Here is a 19,704-nt window from a genome sequence, read left to right as displayed (position 1 = left end):
CATTACTTTACTAGCGTGTGAGATGAGTGCAATTGTGCAGTAGTTTGAGCATTCTTTGGCATTGCCTTTCTTTGGGATTGGACTGAAAACTGACCTTTTCCAGTCCCATGGCCACTGCTGAGTTTTCCAAATTTGCTGGCATATTGAGTGCAGCATTTTCACAGCATCATCTTTCAGGATTTGAAATAGCTCAACTGGAATTCCATCACCTCCACTAGCTTTGTTCATAGTGATACTTCCTAAGGCCCTTTTGACTTCACATTCCAGGATGTTTGGCTCTAGGTGAGTGATCACACCATCGTGATTATCTGGATCGTGAAGATCTTTTTTGTACAGTTCAGTCCTTCTAAAATTTAAATCATTAAAATAAAAACCTAATAACTTATAAGGGGCTTCCCAGGTCACTCAAGGATAAAGAATCCGCCTGTCAATGCAGAAGACGTGGGTTTGATCCCTGGGTCAGAAAGATCTCCTAGAGAACGGAATGGCAACCCACTCCAGTATTCTTGCCTGGGAAATCCTATGGACAGAGCAGACCAGCAGGTACAGTCCATGGGGTTGCAAAAGAGTCAGACATGACTTAACTAAACAACAACAAATGAATAATAGACAGGCCAAAGATTCATTTACCAAAGTGAAACCTACTGCCAACTAATGCATAGTAATTCCCTGGAGGAGCATGTTTGGTATAGAAGCAATAGCAGTTAAAAATCAACAGATTAACCACATACACCTATTTGAAGAGAACAAATAACAGTAATCAGCTAATGACAAGAATAATTCTTAACTTCATATAACAAATCATCCTTTCCCAGACCTAATGTACTTTTTAAAAGTGATATTACCAAGATGCCTTAATTTCCAGATGAAATACAGGAATTAAATTATAGTTACAGTGATAGGCTATAGTTGTCAGCTTGTTAGGTTAAAATGATCTATTGACATAGATTGTAAATTTGTTTCTTGAGTCATGCACTGCTTCCTTTCTGCTCCTACAGCATTTTATATATATTTCTATTCACTGTATTTTAAGTACCTAAGTCCTGCAAAGAAGGTGGAACCATCACCAGGTAATAGCCAAGGAAACAGGCTTAGTATGGCAAAGTGACTAACCGAAATCACCACTGAACCACTGAACCCAGATTTCAAACTCAGATCTAACTGCAAAGCTCCTTCCACACTGCCTCACATGGTAGAGAGGAACCATAGGACTAGATGAATCACACTTAAGTAACCAAACTGACTGCAGTTTCTTCTATGACTGCTTCTGAAGTAGCCAAAATAGATCTATCATATCTGACAAACCAAAGGTGGAGGACAGATATTCGTAGGTGGAGGTGTAGAAGCTCTGCTTAGTACCTGAGCTCCCTAATAGAATTAGGGAGTATACCCCTTTATGAGTCTTCACAGAAGGCAGAGGCCCCTCCCTATACAGAAGCCAACAGTGCCACATAGTCCTTCTTCCCGTCACCCCTGCAGCATGGACATGGGCACTTAATCTATGCTCTGCCAACGTGACATTCCCATCAAGTACTCTAAATTAAAAGCTGGAGATGGTAAGAAACTGGGACAACAAAAGTCAGATTCTGGCAGCAGTAGCAACATTAAGTTTCCAAAGGCAACAGTGGCAGCTGTGTAGTAGCTGAGTCTGCTGCTGCTGCTAAGTCACTTCAGTCATGTCCAACCCTGTGCGACCCCATAGACAGCAGTCCATCAGGCTCCCCCGTCCCTGGGATTCTCCAGGCAAGAACACTGGAGTGGGTTGCCATTTCCTTCTCCAATGCATAAGGGTGGAAAGTGAAAGTGAAAGTGAAGTCATGTCCAACTCTTAGCGACCTCATGGACTGCAGCCTACCAGGCTCCTCCATCCATGGGATTTTCCAGGCAAGAGTACTGGAGTGGCGTACCATTGCCTTCTCCGGCCTTCAGCAATTCGAGGCTGCATTCCTGTCATCAGACTGGCTTTATGCTATGATTTTTAGACATGCCTTTTCTGTTACGTAGTCTCTCCTGTTCCTGACTCTTCAAAGGCTCAACCCTCCCAGCAAATTGGTAAACTAATCAATATGTTTTCAATAAACATCTTTTCTACTTGAATCAGTCAGAATTGCCTTCTGTTACCTACAATTAAACCCAGACTGAGGCACTGAATAATTAAATAAGGGACACTGAACAATTATACTTTATCAAATCTTCCTACCTTAGTATTTATTGACTGCTGTTTTATATAATTTGCCATTACAGTCTTAAGTTAAAACTACTTTATACATGACAGTGTGCTGTAACAATAACAAAATAACTTCAAATTAGGTTTCTTTATGTTTTTCAAAAATAACACAAATACACAAATATAATAACAGTCATCTAAAGGCAATTTTCACTGAAGCCCAGAGTTAAGCTTTATTAAGAATTCTTACCTGTCAGGAATACCTAGCCTCTTGACACTTCTATAAACAGAAAGAGTATTCGCAACATGTCGATAATTAAACCAGAATCTGGATGTACAAACCTAAAGTATCAAAACAAATATATTATTTGTAGGAATCAAAATAAAGTACAGAGTTACAAAATTACTTCTCTTTAAGTAGGATATAGAGATGCCTAAAAAGTGTATCATAATCAGGCCTACAAACAGCAAAGCACCTAAAGAATTGTCAATAAAACCAACCTCCCTAGAAAGAGGTCTTTCATAACTTGACTTAAATTTAAAAAACTATTCAGCTTAAAAGAAAACAAATCTTTGTGGAATTTAATCAAATATTGAATCAACTTAGTTACTCTCAATTTATGTGATCCTATAATGTTCTTATTCCTAAAATATTAAATTCTTTAGAATCCAAGACAAGGAACATAATCTCATCGCAGAATAGAAGGTTATATACTATTCCTTTCACTCTGGATAGCTTCCTAATTTTAGTTGTGAAAAATGTAAGATAGAGATAAAAACAGAGCATAGAAAATGATTTTATATGCACATAAGAGAATGCATCATAAAGAAGCTGTTGAACTGAACAGAAAACCAGAAATGATTCCAACAAACTTTACACTTAAAAAAAAAAGACTGATCCCTAAAAAAGATACCAAGGATACAAGGAAAATGTAATGCAGTGCCTCAGAAGTCAACCCGCTCAAGCATCTATTCCAAAGGAAAAATCAGAGACTGGGGTTGGTTGGTAGTGCACCTACTTGCTAAGCATCCTACCTCCTATCACATACTTCTACTGATGGTTTAAGTATAATGACAGAGAACATAACAAACGTTTTCGATCCTGCAAGTGGAAAGGAACTACAAGCCTTTTTTATTACAATGAATTTTCGACCTGGAATCCAATAAGGAAAACACTATAATTTTTGACTACATTAAAGAAAAACGTACCATATAACCCTAACAGAAATGAAAAACTTGAAATAATTATAACTTAATAAGATGAACAATTCCATTCTGAAAAATGGGCAAAGGATGAGACCAAGCATTTCATAATAAAAGTATTAAAATGGACAATGAAATTTTTAACAATGCTCAACTTCTGTCATAATTTTAAAAACATAAATCAAATTGATAACCATCCAAAAGCCTGACAATTCATATTATTGGCAAGGCTGTGGAGATGGAACACTCATATCCTACTTATGGGAAGGTAAACTAATATAAACCTTCTAAGAGGGTAATCTGCAATATATACCAAGATTTAAAATGTACTTATTTTTTGATTTAGCTCATATAAGCATGTAAAATCAATGATCAGTTTTCAATGCAAAGAAACAGAGGAAAATAATAGAATGGGAAAGACTAGAGATCTCTTCAAGAAAATTAGAGATACCAAGGGAACACTTCATACAAAGATAGGCACAATAAAGGACAGAAATGGTATGAACCTAACAGAAGCAGAAGATATTAAGAAGAGGTGGCAAGAATACACAGAAGAACCATACAAAAAAGATCTTCATGATCCAGATAATCACAATGGTGTGATCACTCACCTAGACCCAGACATCCTGGATGTAAAGTCAAATGAGCCTGAGGAAGTATCACTATGAACAAAGCTAGTGGAGGTGATGGAATTCCAGTTGAGCTATTTCAAATCCTAAAAGATGATGCTGTGAAAGTGCTGAGCTCAATATGCCAGAAAATTTGGAAAACTCAGCAGTGGCCACGGGACTGGAAAAGGTCAGTTTTCACTCCAATCCCAAAGAAAGGCAATGTTAAGAATGCTCAAACAACCACACAACAACACTCATCTCACACACTGGCAAAGTAATGCTCAAAATTCTCCAAGTCAGACTCCAACAGTACAGGAGCCGTGAACTTCCAGATGTTCAAGCTGGTTTTAGAAAAGGCAGAGGAACCAGAGATCAAATTGCCAACATCCACTAGATCACTGAAAAAGCGAGAGTTCTAGAAAAACATCTACTTCTGCTTTATTCACTATGCCAAAGCCCTTGACTGTGTCGATCAAAACAAACTGGAAAATTCTGAAAGAGAAGAGAATACCAGACCACCTTATCTGCCTCCTGAGAAATCTGTATGCAGGTCAAGAAGAAACAGCTAGAACTGGACACAGAACAACAGACTGGTTCCAAATAGGAAAAGGAGTATGTCAAGGCTGTATATTGTCACCCTGCTTATTTAACTTCTATGCAGAGTACATCATGAAAAATGCTGGGCTGAATGAAGCCCAAGCTGGAATCAAGACTGCCGGGAGAAATATCAATAACCTCAGATACGCAGACGACACCACCCCTATGGCAGAAAGTGCAGAACTAAAGAGCCTCTTGATGAAAGTTAAACAGGAGAGTGAAAAAGTTGGCTTAAAGCTCAACATTCAGAAAACTAACATTATGGCATCTGGTCCCATCACTTCATGGCAAACAGAGGGGAAACAATGGAAACAGTGACAGACTTTATCTTTTGGGGCTCCAAAATCACTGCAGATGGTGACTGCAGCCATGAAATTAAAATATGCTTGCTCCTTGGAAGAAAGCTATGACCAACCTAGACAGCATATTAAAAACCAGAGACATTATTTTGCCGACAAAGGTCCATCTAGTCAAAGTTTGGTTTTTCCAGTAGATACCAAAGGAACATTTCATGCAAAGATGGGCTCGATAAAGGACAGAAATGATATGGACCTAACAGAAGCAGAAGATATTAAGAAGAGATGGCAAGAATACACAGAAGAACTGTACAAAAATGATCTTCAAGACCCAGATAATCACGATGGTGTGATCACTCACCTAGAGCCAGACATCCTGGAATGTGAAGTCAAATGGGCCTTAGAAAGCATCACTACAAACAAAGCTAGTGGAGGTGATGGAATTCCAGTTGAGCTATTTCAAATCCTGAAAGATGATGCTGTGAAAGTGCTGCACTCAATATGCCAGCAAATTTGGAAAACTCAGCAGTGGCCACAGGACTGGAAAAGGTCAGTTTTCATTCCAATCCCAAAGAAAGCCAATGCCAAAGAATGCTCAAACTACCTCACAATTGCACTCATCTCACATGCTAGTAAAGTAATGCTCAAAATTCTCCAAGCCAGGCTTCAGCAATACGTGAACCATGAACTTCCTGATGTTCAAGCTGGTTTTAGAAAAGGCAGAGGAACCAGAGATCAAATTGCCAACATCCGCTGGATCATCGAAAAAGCAAGAGAGTTCCAGAAAAACATCTCTTTCTGCTTTAGTGACTATGCCAAAGCCTTTGACTGTGTGGATCACAATAAACTGTGCAAAATTCTTCAAGAGATGGGAATACCAGGCCACCTGATCTGCCTCTTGAGAAATCTGTACGCAGGTCAGGAAGCAACAGTTAGAACTGGACATGGAACAACAGACTGGTTCCAAAAAGGAAAAGGAGTTCGTCAAGGCTGTATATTGTCACCCTGTTTATTTAACTTATATGCAGGGTACATCATGAGAAACGCTGGACTGGAAGAAGCACAAGCTGGAATCAAGATTGCCGGGAGAAATATCAATAAACTCAGATATGCAGATACACCACCCTTATGCCAGAAAGTGAAAAGGAACTCAAAAGCCTCTTGATGAAAGTGAAAGTGGAGAGTGAAAAGATTGGCTTAAGGCTCAACATTCAGAAAACAAAGATCATGGCATCCGGTCCCATCACTTCATGGGAAATAGATGGGGAAACAGTGGAAACAGTGTCAGACTTTATTTTTCTGGGCTCCAAAATCACTGCAGATGGTGACTGCAGCCGTGAAATTAAAAGACGCTTACTCCTTGGAAGGAAAGTTATGACCAACCTAGATAGCATATTCTAAAGCAGACATTACTTTGCCAACAAAGGTTCGTCTAGTCAAGGCTATGGTTTTTCCTGTGGTCATGTATGCATGTGAGAGTTGGACTGTGAAAAAGGCTGAGCGCCGAAGAATTGATGCTTTTGAACTGTGGTGTTGGAGAAGACTCTTGAGAGTCCCTTGGTCTGCAAGGAGATCCAACCAGTCCATTCTGAAGGAGATGAGCCCTGGGATTTCTTTGGAAGGAATGATGCAGAAGCTGAAACTCCAGTACTTTGGCCACCTCATGCGAAGAGTTGACTCATTGGAGAAGACTCTAATGCTGGGAGGGATTGGGGGCAGGAGGAAAACGGGACGACAGAGGATAAGATGGCTGGATGACATCACTGACTCGATGGACGTGAGTCTGAGTGAACTCCGGGAGATGGTGATGGACAGGGAGGCCTGGCGTGCTGCGATTCACGGGGTCGCAAAGAGTCCGACACAACTGAGCAACTGATCTGATCTGATCTGACCTATGGATGTGAAAGTTGGACTATAAAGAAAGTGAGCACCAAAGAACTGATGCTTTTGAACTGTGGTGTTGGAGAAGACTCTTGAGAGTCCCTTGGACTGCAAGGAGATCCAACCAGTTAATCCTAAAGGAGATGAGTCCTGAATATTCATTCGAAGGACTGATGCTGAAGCTGAAACTCCAATACTTTGGCCACCTGATATGAAGAACTGACTCACTGGAAAAGACCCTGATGCTGGGAATAATTGAAGGTGTGAGGAGAAGGGGACACCAGAGGATGAAATGCTTGGATGGCATCACCGCCTCAATGGACGTGAGTTTGAGTAAGCTCCAGGAGTCAGTGGTGGACAGGGAAGCCTGGCATGCTGCAGTCCATGAGGTCGCAAAGAGTTGGACACAACTGAGTGACTGAACTGAACTGAAGCATGCAAAAATATGTATTCAAGGATTTTCACTATCCTATTGCCTATATTAGCAAAAACCAAAACCAAAAAAGATAGAAACAAAATCACTACCCATCAGTATTTTTTTTTTCACCAGGAGTATGGATTATATAACTTTTATTAAACAGAGACAAAAATGTTTTAATCAAAGCAGATCCTGAAACTAAAATGGAATCCAATTTTCTTCTATCTCCCTCTGGTGGAAAGTTTTCTCAGTCATATTACAAGAGCAAAGGGGCATTTCATTTACCTCTAGTCATCCAGTCAAGACTAAAACTAATTCAAACTAGGAGGGTCAGGGGGGAGGGGTAGTTGGAATATATATACACACACACACACACGTTTGTGTGTGTGTGTATATATATATATTTAATTTGAATGAAATAACATGAAAGAAATGTATGTTTTATACTTTCAACTCAGCCATTCCTGGTCAAATTTCATAATTTTCCATTTAAGAAAGTACAATTTACTGAAGTCTCACTCTAGTAAATCTGAGTTAACGTGTAAGAGTGTTAGTTGCTCAGTCATGTCCAACTCTTTGTGACCCTATGGACTGCAGCCCACCAGGCTCCTCTGCCCATGGAATTTTCCAGGCAAGAATACTGGAGTGGGTGGCCATTCCCTTCTCCAGGGGATCTTCCCAACTCAGGGATCAAACCCAGATCTCCCCAGTAGCATTGCTGGTAGATTCTTTACCGTCTGAGCACCAGGGAAGCCATTAATGTGTAAAATATTGCACAAATATGAGAACAGCAGTTGTGAAATACTCAGTGATAATTCTTTTTCACCCTCAGTTTCTCTACGGAGACCCAGGTTGCTGAGATTAGAGAGGGGCTATTTCAAGAACATGGACGTTCCCAGAACAAGGAAGAGTTTAATATGTGTGTGGTATAAGCTAACGCTAACAGGCTTCTATTCTAAAGGAGCCTTTTCAAAATTAGCTGTCTGCACATAGGCAGTTATTCCCTCTTTTAAGAATTTCCATAGAGAGACTAACTGGAAATGCTCCTAAGTTTCCTACACTTCCCTGGTGGCTCAGAGAGTAAAGAATCTGCCTGCGATGAGGGAGACCCAGGTTCAATTCCCAGGTAGGGAAGATCCCCTGGAGAAGGAAATGGCAACCCACTCCAGTATTCCTGCCTGGAAAATCCCAAGGACAGAGGAGCCTGGTACACAACAGTCCATGGGATCACAAAGAGTCAGACACGACTGAGCAACTAACACTTTAGTTTTCTACAAAACAAGTTATCCTCTCAAACTGGTGGATCATGGCCTGCTACTTCACAGTTTTGCCCAATTTAAGTGATCACTAAAACCTCTCTTCTTATCATGAGCAGCTTTTGTTCAATTCCTTTATAAAATCTCTTATGAGGTGGTAGCATATAAAAGGTATTTGTTCCTGAAGAACAAGAAAATGAGTCATGAACCTGAACAACAAGGAAATGAGTCATGAGACATGTTACTATTCTATTTAATCACAATAACATAAAATTAATCTGTCTTCTTCTAAACATTTCTGTATAACTTGAATTTTCTACAATGATCATTTATTTTTGTAAACAAAAAATAAAAAATTTTTTAAGAAAATAGCCAAAGTAGAGAGTTTCTATAAACTAACATTATAGATAAGAAAAATTCAACGTAAGTTACTAGTTTCTGTCATTAGAATACCACTACACTTCATAAAATACTTCCTTTAACAACAGGATCTCTAGCTTATCTTTCTATTTATTTACACATCACCACTTGACAGATATATTGGAAGCAAAGAATATTATTAGTTGATGTGGTCAATTAAATATAGCCATAATTTCTGTTACAAGAAATAAATTTTACTCTTAAGAATTTGATTCACACAAAATTTCTCAGACATATATCTAATGTAAACAAGGCAAACCTTTATAGAATACTTACCAAAACTGCCCAGTTGTTTGTATGGCCACTTCTAAAGAACTGCTCTGCTTGATCCTAGTAATCAAATAATAGCAAAAAGATTAGAAGAAAGTCAAATTTCCCAGAATAAAGACTGATAAAGGGCAGTTAAGATACATGGAATTTTTAGTTACAATAACAATAAGTCATCACCACACAAGTTTATAAATATTCTAGTATTTGACTGTATGAAAGACAAAATAATTTTATTTGAGGGGTTATTGTGAGAGGGGCTGTTTTTAAACATTTTATCTCAAATACAGTCAGCTCTTCCTCATATGCTTCCAGTTTTCCATTCAGTCTTTAAATTGTGAATGACTTATTTCATGTCTTCATTCTACACATAACAATATCCTTCCTGCTGAATAGGAATGAATATTGAATGCTTCCTATTGTTTTATTTGAACTCACCAATATATCTGATTGAATACATTCTCTAGCATACTTCCATGTACCATTTTACTATCTGTTAGAGTAAATCTTAATTACATTTGCCATCAGAGAACATTAAAAATCTCCACATCCAGTACCATCCAGACATCTAATGAATATGATTTTTATTATGCATTAAAATAACAGTGAATATAAACCATAATGATCTCAGATCTGCTCCTAAACAGCATTAATTATGAAAACAATCAGACTGCCTGGATTCAAATCTGGACCCTACTACTTACTAGCTGTATAAACTTAGGAAAGCTGCTTAACTTCCTGTGCTTCCGCTTCCCCATCTATGAAATGGTAGCATTATCTGACACACAGAATGTAGGAATGGTGATTGGAAAATAATAACTACAAAACAAATATTAGCTCTTTTAATTTTCAGCTAGGAAGAAAATTTCCAGAAGAATGAAATTAAAAAATCACTCGAGTGCATGTGTCTGTGTTATATATATACCTGTTATGGCTTATGGACAATCCAGAATGAACTTTTTGGCCAACCCAACCCAATATATATCTCTTTTTAAACTACTCAATAGTTGAACAGATGCTAAAGAAAACAACATGCATTAGAGACCTAGGAATCTGAAGATCTGGGTTTCAGCCCAGATCCTATCCCTTACCTGGCTGTGAGACTAGACTAAGTCATTTAGCTCTCTGGACTTGATTTTCCTCATGTTGAAATGAGAGCTGACCGAATAATCTCTAATGTCCCTTCTAGCTCCGAAATTCTCACATTTTTAAGACTTCAGTGAAAAAAAATTGAGATGTCAAAACTCTTTTGTGGTTGTTAAAATAATATAGACACTGCAAAGTTATTCAATCCACATATGGTTAGTGGAGTACCTATTATGTGCCAGGTACTATGTAAAAAAAAAAAGCATGCTGCTTTCTCTCAAGAATCCCTGAGGTCAATAAAGACAAGCATGCTAACACATTACACTACAATATAACATTCATTCATTCATCACATTCATTGGGTACCACGCGCCAGCTACTGTTCTCAATGCTCAGAACACAACAATGGGCGAAACAGTGCTAGTACTTGCCTCCAGAGAGGTTACTAGACACACATCAAACAGATAAGGACACACTACAAATTCTCTAAAGGTAAGATATACAGTATCATAAAAGAGTATAACAGGGGGACCTGGCCTGATCAGGGAATGGGAGGGGGAGCCCAGCAGGGATGGCGGGGGAGGTTTCTCCAGAGAGATTTGGGTGACGATTCAACAGATAGAGAGGGAGAATAATTCCAGACAGAGAGAACATTACCCGATTGGCAGAAGGGACCTTAAAGGTTCTAGAAACTAAAAGGAAGATTAGCATAACTAGAAGTTTTAAAGAGAGAGAGGGGAGATAAAACCAGAGTTGCAGGCAGGAGCCTATGGGTCATAACCAAGATTTGGCTCTTTATCCTTAAAACAACATTAAGGTATATATAGGTGACATGGTCAGACTGTGTATTTAAAAGTTACGCTGTCTGAGGCTTGGAGAACCGACTGGATTGAAGAAAGAATGACCTGAGGCAGACCAAGCAGGCAGCTATTGCCCTATAAATGAAAGATGATGGAATAATAGTGAGTACAAAGTATACATGGGTTATAATATGATAGATGAGAGCTATACTAGCCAAGTGCACACAGTACAACAGTAAATGCAAAATACAGAATAGGGAAAGGTTCTACAGGGGTTAGCTTTCACTGCATTTTAGTAAATAAGCAAACAAAGAAACAGGAAGAACAACACATCAGAATGTAAAAAAAACACAACTATATAACTACAAAAAACAGTAATAATATCCAAAACAAACTATACAGAATAATCTGCTAGAATATATAAGAAAAATAGAATTTCTATACATATTTATATTATCTAGACAACATGCTTCATAGTGAATATATAAATTAGCAATAATTCATGAATATAAAGAAAGCATGCATGCTTTCTTTTTAAAATGGTAGAGTTGCATATTTAAAAAGCTTTCAGCATTAGTCTAAGCTCAAGGTCTGAGATCAGTCCTGGGTGTTCATTGGAAGGACTGATGCTAAAGCTGAAACTCCAATACTTTGGCCACCTCATGCAAAGAGTTGACTCATTGGAAAAGACCCTGATGCTGGGAGGGATTGGGGGCAGGAGGAGAAGGGGACGACAGAGGATGAGATGCCTGGATGGCATCACCGACTCGATGGACATGAGTTTGAATGAACTCCGGGAGTTGGTGATGGGCAGGGAGGCCTGGCGTGCTGCGATTCATGGGGTCGAAAGGAGTCGGACACGACCGAGCGACTGAACTGACTGACTAACGTCTGAGATGGTGGGGAGAATGGGCTCCTATATGAAGACTGGAAAGTAGGCAGAGACTAGATCATGATGTTTACACTTTACTCCGTGCAAAAACACTGAAAGGATGCAATCTGAAGAATAATCTGATCAAACTTACTTTGATGAAGACTAAAGAGAAGGAATTTGGAAGCCTGAATAAAACAAGATAAGGTTGCTGAAATAGTCTAGGCAAGAAAACACGAGGGCCTGCATCAAGCGAGTGGAACTGAAGAAGTGAAAGCAATTTTAAATATTGAGAATACAGAATTTAGTGATGATTAAAATGTGAAATAAAGAGAAGGGTTCATTTTTTTTTTTTTAATCCTAGGTTTCCAGCACAGGAGAAACCCCACAGGAGGTGGGGTAGGTCCGAATATAAAACTCTGGACACAAATTTTCAAACGTCTGCTATTCTGAAAAATTATGTTAGAGATGTAGGCGGCAGAACTGGACGAAGGTATTATCAGAGTACAGGGGAGAGTAAAGGCTTTATATCTGGCCAGAACTTAGTGTGAGCCAAAAATAAAACACTGTACCCATCTGATTCCTAGTAGAGCGTTGTAGCTTGGTAGCTGGGACGTAGGCGCGGCTCTCTAGAGCTGACCTACTAGCGACTGCACGCTCTTCGGAGCAAAGGATCAGGCCCTCTCCCGCCGCCCAGGACTTGATTCTTTTCATTCGCCATTTTAAAAGGCTGAAACAGACAGTCACCGTCCTCTCCCGTTCCCTGCGACACCCTCCCCACAGCACAGTCATCTTAATAAGAGGCTGATGGGTGATTCCAGGAGGCTTCCCTCCGTGGCTGTGTATCGGACATCTGCTGGACGCTTAAGGCCACAACACAGCTGTCCCCCGCAGGGCCCTGTTGTTCAGAGGGCCTGACTCCTACCTCGATCTGACTAGCGGCCAAGCTGCCGAAGGGTAAGAGCAACAACCCTGCCAGGGTAGTCAAACCCTGGCTGAGAAAACAAATGTCGACCATGTTTGCCGGCTTCAGCGCACCCGGAGAGGCGGGGCGAGTGCCGTAAAGCAGCGCGGGGCGGGGTTTGCATAGTTTTTTTTTCCTTTTCTTTGCGACACCTGCCCCGCCTCCTAGAGAGCGGCCCCCTCGCCAGCTCTCAAAAGCCCGCGCTTTCCGCAGTCCTTGCGTTTCCCGGGTAGCAGGGACTGAGTCTGACCCTTGAAGTAAATTTTCAGGTTTTGTATTATAAAATGGGCGTTTTAAAACTTTTTTGAAAAGCAATGGAGAAAAACTGTGAGCCTATAAACCTTAAGAAGCTATTATTTCCTTTTTTGGTTAGTGTTGCCCATTCTTTGACTATATGAAACATGATGTGATGTGGAGGAGTAAGCTTTGGGGTACAAAAAGGTGGTTAATTGGATCAATTGCAAATGAAAACATGGGTGAGCGCTCCAACTATTATATTTGGGGTCTATTATCTGTTAAACGTATGAACATGGAGAAATTAGTTACATTTTTGTTTATTTTGTAATTATAGAGCTAAAACATCTTAGAGTCTGAGGATTTAATAAATCGTGTGTATTCATTCCATTATGTTTATTATATTCATTTAGTTTGCATCTAGCATGACATAAAAGAATTTATGCTGCTTCATAATCTTAGTAATTTTAACATTTAATGTGACATGGATATCTGAACCTTACTGAGGCCTAAGCCAAAGTAACTGCCCGTCTTCTGGGCAATACACAGTCTCTAAATTTTAGTATTAAAATAATATTATAAAGAGTTATCTTTGGACAGTTTTTTTACATTTATGAATTGTTTTCTTTGGATAATATTCCTGGAATGAGTATCTTGAGTCAAAAGACACAAAAGCTTTAGTGGCTTATGAATGATGTTGCTTTCCAAAGTATATAATTTACAATGCCATCAAAATATGCAACTGAACACCAAAGTATAACATTTTTTCCCCTCTCAATTCCTTGGTGTAAAATGTTACCTAAGGTAGTTCTAGTTCTTTAATTACCATCAAGACCTTATGTTGTGGGTTTTTTTAAATAAAATATCTGTATGCCCTCTAATGTAAAATTTATGTTCATAGCTTTGTTTTACATGTGCATTTGAATGATATCTTTATAAAGAAGTGATATTGACCCTTGCCATAGTTTATGCTGTTGCTTTTCCCAGTATCTTGTCTCTCTTTCTATTTTGTTTCTTTTGCTTTTGCACTTTGTATGACCTTTAATGTCAGGCTTAAATCAGATTTCAGGCATTCCCTGATGAAGATAAGAAAGCACATGTCCAGCATGTCTTGTACCTGAATGCTTCAAGTTCATTTAGGTCTCAAATCAAAAGTTTTATTTTCTTTTAATTTTATATATAACTCTTCAACTATCTGGAATATATTTTAGTATATTCTATACCTCATGCGAAGAGTTGACTCATTGGAAAAGACTCTGATGCTGGGAGGGATTGGGGGCAGGAGGAGAAGGGGACGACAGAGGATGAGATGGCTGGATGGCATCCCTGACTCAATGGACGTGAGTCTGAGTGAACTCCGGGAGTTGGTGATGGACAGGGAGGCCTGGCGTGCTGCGATTCATGGGGTCGCAAAGAGTCGGACACGACTGAGCGACTGATCTAATCTGATCTGATCTGATAAGATTTTATAAGATGTCAATTGCTGCATAACAAACCACCCAAAACTTTGCGGTATGTCCATACCTAGATACACAAGGATGTAGAAACGGAGACATGATTCTGTGGGAGCCATTGCACTAATGATCTACCAGTACTTTTATCAAAATTAGTATTTAATTATCCAATATAATTTTCTACATAATGCTAACCTTTCTTATTGACTCCTGATATCTTTTCTATTAAATTCTTATAAGAAATAGAATATTTCTGGACTCTTTTCAATTAAAATAATTGTCTAGTTTGGGGCCAGAGGTATGTTATTTTAATTATTGTTGCTTTATCATGTTTTGATATTTGGCCATTAGGGCTAACCATTTCAGTATACTTCATTTTTCACAAAATTCTTTGATTAATTCTCCTGGTAATTTTCCAACTGAATTTTATAATAATATTTATAAAAATTACTATTTGGGTTTTTTTCAATGGGATTATGAAAATCTCTTAAGTTTGAGAGAAACTGACATCTTTATCATAGTCTCTTATTCAAGAATATCATTAGTTCGGTTCAGTTCAGTCGCTCAGTCGTGTCCGACTCTTTGCAACCCCATGAATCACAGCATGCCAGGCCTCCCTGTCCATCACCATCTCCCAGAGTTCACTCAAATTCACGTCCATCAAGTCGGTGATGCCATCCAGCCATCTCATGCTCTGTCGTCCCCTTCTCCTCCTGCCCCCAATCCCTCCCAGCATCAGGGTCTTTTCCAATGAGTCAACTCTTCGCATGAGGTGGCCAAAGTATTGGAGTTTCAGCTTCAGCATCAGTCCTTCCAATGAACACCCAGGACTGATCTCCTCATAGTTTCATTTATTTGTGGTTCCTTTTTCAACTTTCTCAGTAAAATTTTAAGTCAAAGGTCACTAAATTAAGCTACTTTGTAAGCATTTTTAACATTTGTTGTTATTCTTACTAGATTTCTTTTATATTATGTAAGAAGTTCAGTTCAGTCACTCAGTCGTGTCCAACTCTGCGACCCCATGAACTGCAGCATGCCAGGCCTCCCTGTCCATCACCAACTCCAGGAGTTTACCCAAACTCATGTCCATTGAGTCAGTGATGCCATCTAATCATCTCATCCTCTGTCATCCTTTTCTCCTCCCGCCTTCAATCTTTCCCCAAATCAGGGTCTTTTCAAATGAATCAGCTCTTCGCATCAGGTGGCCAAAATACTGGAGTTTCAGCTTTAACATCAGTCCCTCCAATGAATACCCAAGACTGATTTCCTTTAGGATGGACTGACTAGATCTCCTTGCAGTCCAAGGGACTCTCAAGAGTCTTCTCCAACACCACAGTTCAAAAGCATCGATTCTTCAGCACTCAGCCCTCTTTATAGTCCAACTCTCACATCCCATACATGACCACTGGAAAAATCATAGCCTTGACTAGACAGACCTTTGTTGACAAAGTAATGTCTCTGCTTTTTAATGTAGGAAACACATAGATAAATGATTATAAGTAATATCTATAATACTATGTATTCTGATCAGTTATTGTTGATATGCAGGTCATATTTTGCGTCCAGCTGCTTTTTCATTATTTTAATAAGAATTATTTAATTACTTTAATACTCAAAATTATTTAAAACTTTTTTGACAAGTTGCTTTGGCTTTCCTAGTTTTACAATAATGTTATCTGAAAATTATCTTTTTTCTCTTCCTTTCCAATATTATTGCTTATATTTCATTTTCATGGTTTATGTTATGATTTTAATATAATTAACAATATTGATAACAGAAGACTTGAAGATTTTCTTGCTTCATTTTAATTTTAAAAGAATGGCTTTAGCACTTTTCCATTAAGTCTGCCATTAGCTCTTGGATTTGAATAAATACTCATTGTTATGTGAAAGAAATAGATTTCTATTTCTCTTTTTCACTGAATAACTAATTTTCAAGTATAGAGTGGGCAGTTTCACACTTTAATGTAGAACACATGAGCAGTTTTAAACACCACTCGAAGTGGGAAATAATTTTTCAATCTGTTAATATGTGAAATAGCATAGTTTAAAATTTGACTAGAATTGTTAGCCATACTTGTAGATAGAAAAGCTATGACAAACCTAGAAACCTTATTAAAAAGCAGAGACGTCACTTTGCCGACAAAGGTCCATATAATCAAAGCTATGGTTTTTCCAGTAGTCATGTACATATGTGAGTTGGACCATGCTGCTGCTGCTGCTAAGTCGCTTCAGTTGTGTCCGACTCTGTGCGACCCCATAGACAGCAGCCCACCAGGCTCCCCCGTCCCTGGGATTCTCCAGGCAAGAACACTGGAGTGGGTTGCCATTGCCTTCTCCAATGCATGAAAGTGAAAAGTGAAAGTGAAGTCTCTCAGTCGTGTCCCACTCTTGGCGACCCCATGGACTTCAGCCTACCAGGCTCCTCCGTCCATGGATTTTCCAGGCAAGAGTACTGGAGTGGGGTGCCATTGCCTTCTCCATAAAGAAGGCTAAATGCTGAAAAATTGATGCTTTCAAATTGTGGTGTTGGAGAAGACTCATGGGAGTCCCTTGGACAGCAAGGAGATCAAGCCAGCCAATCCTAAAGGAAATCAATCCTGAAGATTCATTGGAAGGACTGATGCTGAAGCTGAAGCTCCAATACTTTGGCCACTTTATGCAAAGAGCCGACTCATTGGAAAAGGCCCTGATGCTGGGAACAATTGAGAGCAGGAGAATAAGGGGGCAACAGAGGATGAGATGGTAAGATGGCATCATCGACTCAATGGACAGGAGTCTGAGCAAACTACAGGAGATAGTGAAGGACGGGGAAGCTGATACAGAAAACAGATTGGTGGTGCCAGAGGCAGAGAGCAGGGGATGGGTGAAAGAAGTGAAGACAATTAAAATGTATAAACTTCCACTCAAATAAATAACTCCTGGGAATGATTGCTATAATTAACAATACTATATTGTACATTTGAAAGTTGTTAAGAGAACAGATCCTAAAATTTCTCATCACAAGAAAAAAATTGTAAGCATATGGTGATGGATGTTAACCAGACTTAATGTGGCAATCACTTTGCAATATATGCATATATCAAAGCATTATATTGTATACCTAAAACCAGTACAATATATATGTCATTGTCCTCAATTAAAAAGAATTGTTAACCAGAGTCTGCATTTAGACTACAGTTCAGTTCAGCTATTCATTAAGTGAATAATAATTTAGCAACTAAAAGAGAAAACAAGCATTTGAATATCATATCAAAATTATACACACAGGCTGGAAGAAGCAAAAGCTGGAATCAAGATTGCCGGGAGAAATATCAATAACCTCAGATATGAAGATGACACAACCCTTATGATGGAAAGTGAAGAGGAACTAAAAAGCCTCTTGATGAAAGTAAAAGTGGAGAGTGAAAAAGTTGGCCTAAAGCTCAACATTCAGAAAACAAAGATCATGGCATCTGGTCCCATCACTTCATGGGAAATATCTGGGGAAACAGTGTCAGACTTTATTTTTGGGGGCTCCAAAATCACTGCAGATGGTGACTGCAGCCATGAAATTAAAAGACGCTTACTCCTTGGAAGGAAAGTTATGACCAACCTAGATAGCATATTCAAAAGCAGAGACATTACTTTGCCAACAAAGGTCCGTCTCATCAAGGCTATGGTTTTTCCAGTGGTTGTGTATGGATGTGAGAGTTGGACTGTGAAGAAAGCTGAGCGCCGAAGAATTGATGCTTTTGAACTGTGGTGTTGGAGAAGACTCTTGAGAGTCCCTTGGACTGCAAGGAGATCCAACCAGTCCATTCTGAAGGAGATCAGCCCTGGGATTTCTTTGGAAGGTATGATGCTAAAGCTGAAACTCCAGTACTTTGGCCACCTCATGCGAAGAGTTGACTCATTGGAAAAGACTCTGATGCTGGGAGGGATTGGGGGCAGGAGGAGAAAGGGACGACAGAGGATGAGATGGCTGGATGGCATCACTGAATCGATGGACATGAGTTTGAGTGAACTCCGGGAGATGGTGATGGACAGGGAGGCCTGGCGTGCTGCAATTCATGGGGTTGCAAAGAGTCGGACACGACTGAGCGACTGAACTGAACTGAACTGATACCTACTCATGACTTCTCTAATAAAAGTTTTTATGCCTGAGCCTCACAGTAAATAAACCATGAAGTCTATCCATACTGGGTTTTATAATAGCCTTTTTTAAAAATTGAAGTAGAATTTTTTCACAGTATTATATTAGTTTCAGGTGCACAGTATAGTGGTTCAGTATTTTTATAGATTAACTCTATTAAAAGTTATTACAATACAATGATTATAATTCCCTGCACTATACAATATATCCTTGTTGCTTATGTATCTTATACATAGCAGCTTGTATTTCTTAATCCCTTACTCCTAATTTGCCCCTCCCTGCTTACCTTTCCCCTCTGGTAGCCACTAATTTGGTTTCTATATCTGCATGTTTCTCACTTTGCTATATACATTTGTTTGTAATACTTTTTAGATTCCACATGTAATGTCATATATATTTGTCTGTCTGTATCTAACATATTTTAGTAACAATAATATTTTCTAGGTCCATTCACATTTCTCCAAATGTCAGACTTTCATTCTTTTTATGGCTGAATAGTATTCCTTTTTGTGTATGTGTATATGTGTATACATACATGTATCACGTCTTATTCATTCATTTCTGTGTTTATGGGACACTTGGGTTGCTTTCATGTCTTGGCTAATATAAATAGTGCTGCTGTGAACGTTGGAATGCATGTATTTTTTTAATTAATGCTTCATTTATCCATGCTGTTTTTCTTCAATTGAGTGATAACTCAAACTGACTCAATTAACTCTTGTGTTGAACCATAGTTTATTCTTGTTCTCTTAATTATACCGCTATCATATCTTCTTTTTAATTCTCTTTTTCTCTCTTCTCTTTTCTGCACCAGGAACACCATTGTGTTATTCATTCATTCAGTTGATATTTCTAACACCAGTTATGTACCAGGCATTGTGCTAGTCACAGGTAATAGAAGAGAGAGCAAAACCTGAGCAAGTCTCTGTCCTTACAGAACTTACAGTCCAGGGGAGGCAGACATTCATAGTAGAAGCATTTAAGCAAATGTAAAAGTCTAACAAAAGAGTTCCTAGTAGGAGACATAAACTTGTAAGAAAAATC

General features: G+C 38.9%; 1 protein-coding gene across 5 annotated transcripts in view; it reads right to left on the bottom strand.

Annotated features, from left to right (window-relative positions):
• Positions 1 to 12,938, bottom strand: part of PIGK (phosphatidylinositol glycan anchor biosynthesis class K) — a 144,292-nt gene extending 131,354 nt beyond the window's left edge. For 4 of the 5 annotated variants that reach the window (XM_045166122.1, XM_044944834.2, XM_006068416.4 and 1 more), the window contains exons 1-3: positions 12,799 to 12,938; positions 9,126 to 9,179; positions 2,418 to 2,509 (exon numbers count right to left, since the gene is read on the bottom strand). In XM_045166122.1, the coding sequence (XP_045022057.1) occupies positions 2,418 to 2,509; positions 9,126 to 9,179; positions 12,799 to 12,891 (239 nt within the window). In that variant the 5' untranslated portion in view covers positions 12,892 to 12,938. Of the gene's footprint in view, positions 1 to 2,417; positions 2,510 to 9,125; positions 9,180 to 12,445; positions 12,710 to 12,798 lie in introns of those variants that run through there. The other variant, XM_045166123.1, reaches the window with a different exon arrangement.
• Positions 12,939 to 19,704: the final 6,766 nt, after the last annotated feature.

The sequence above is a fragment of the Bubalus bubalis genome, chromosome 6 (assembly GCF_019923935.1).
Source record: "Bubalus bubalis isolate 160015118507 breed Murrah chromosome 6, NDDB_SH_1, whole genome shotgun sequence".
NCBI classification, from domain to species: domain Eukaryota; kingdom Metazoa; phylum Chordata; class Mammalia; order Artiodactyla; family Bovidae; genus Bubalus; species Bubalus bubalis.
This window is presented reverse-complemented; position numbering and strand designations above follow the sequence as displayed.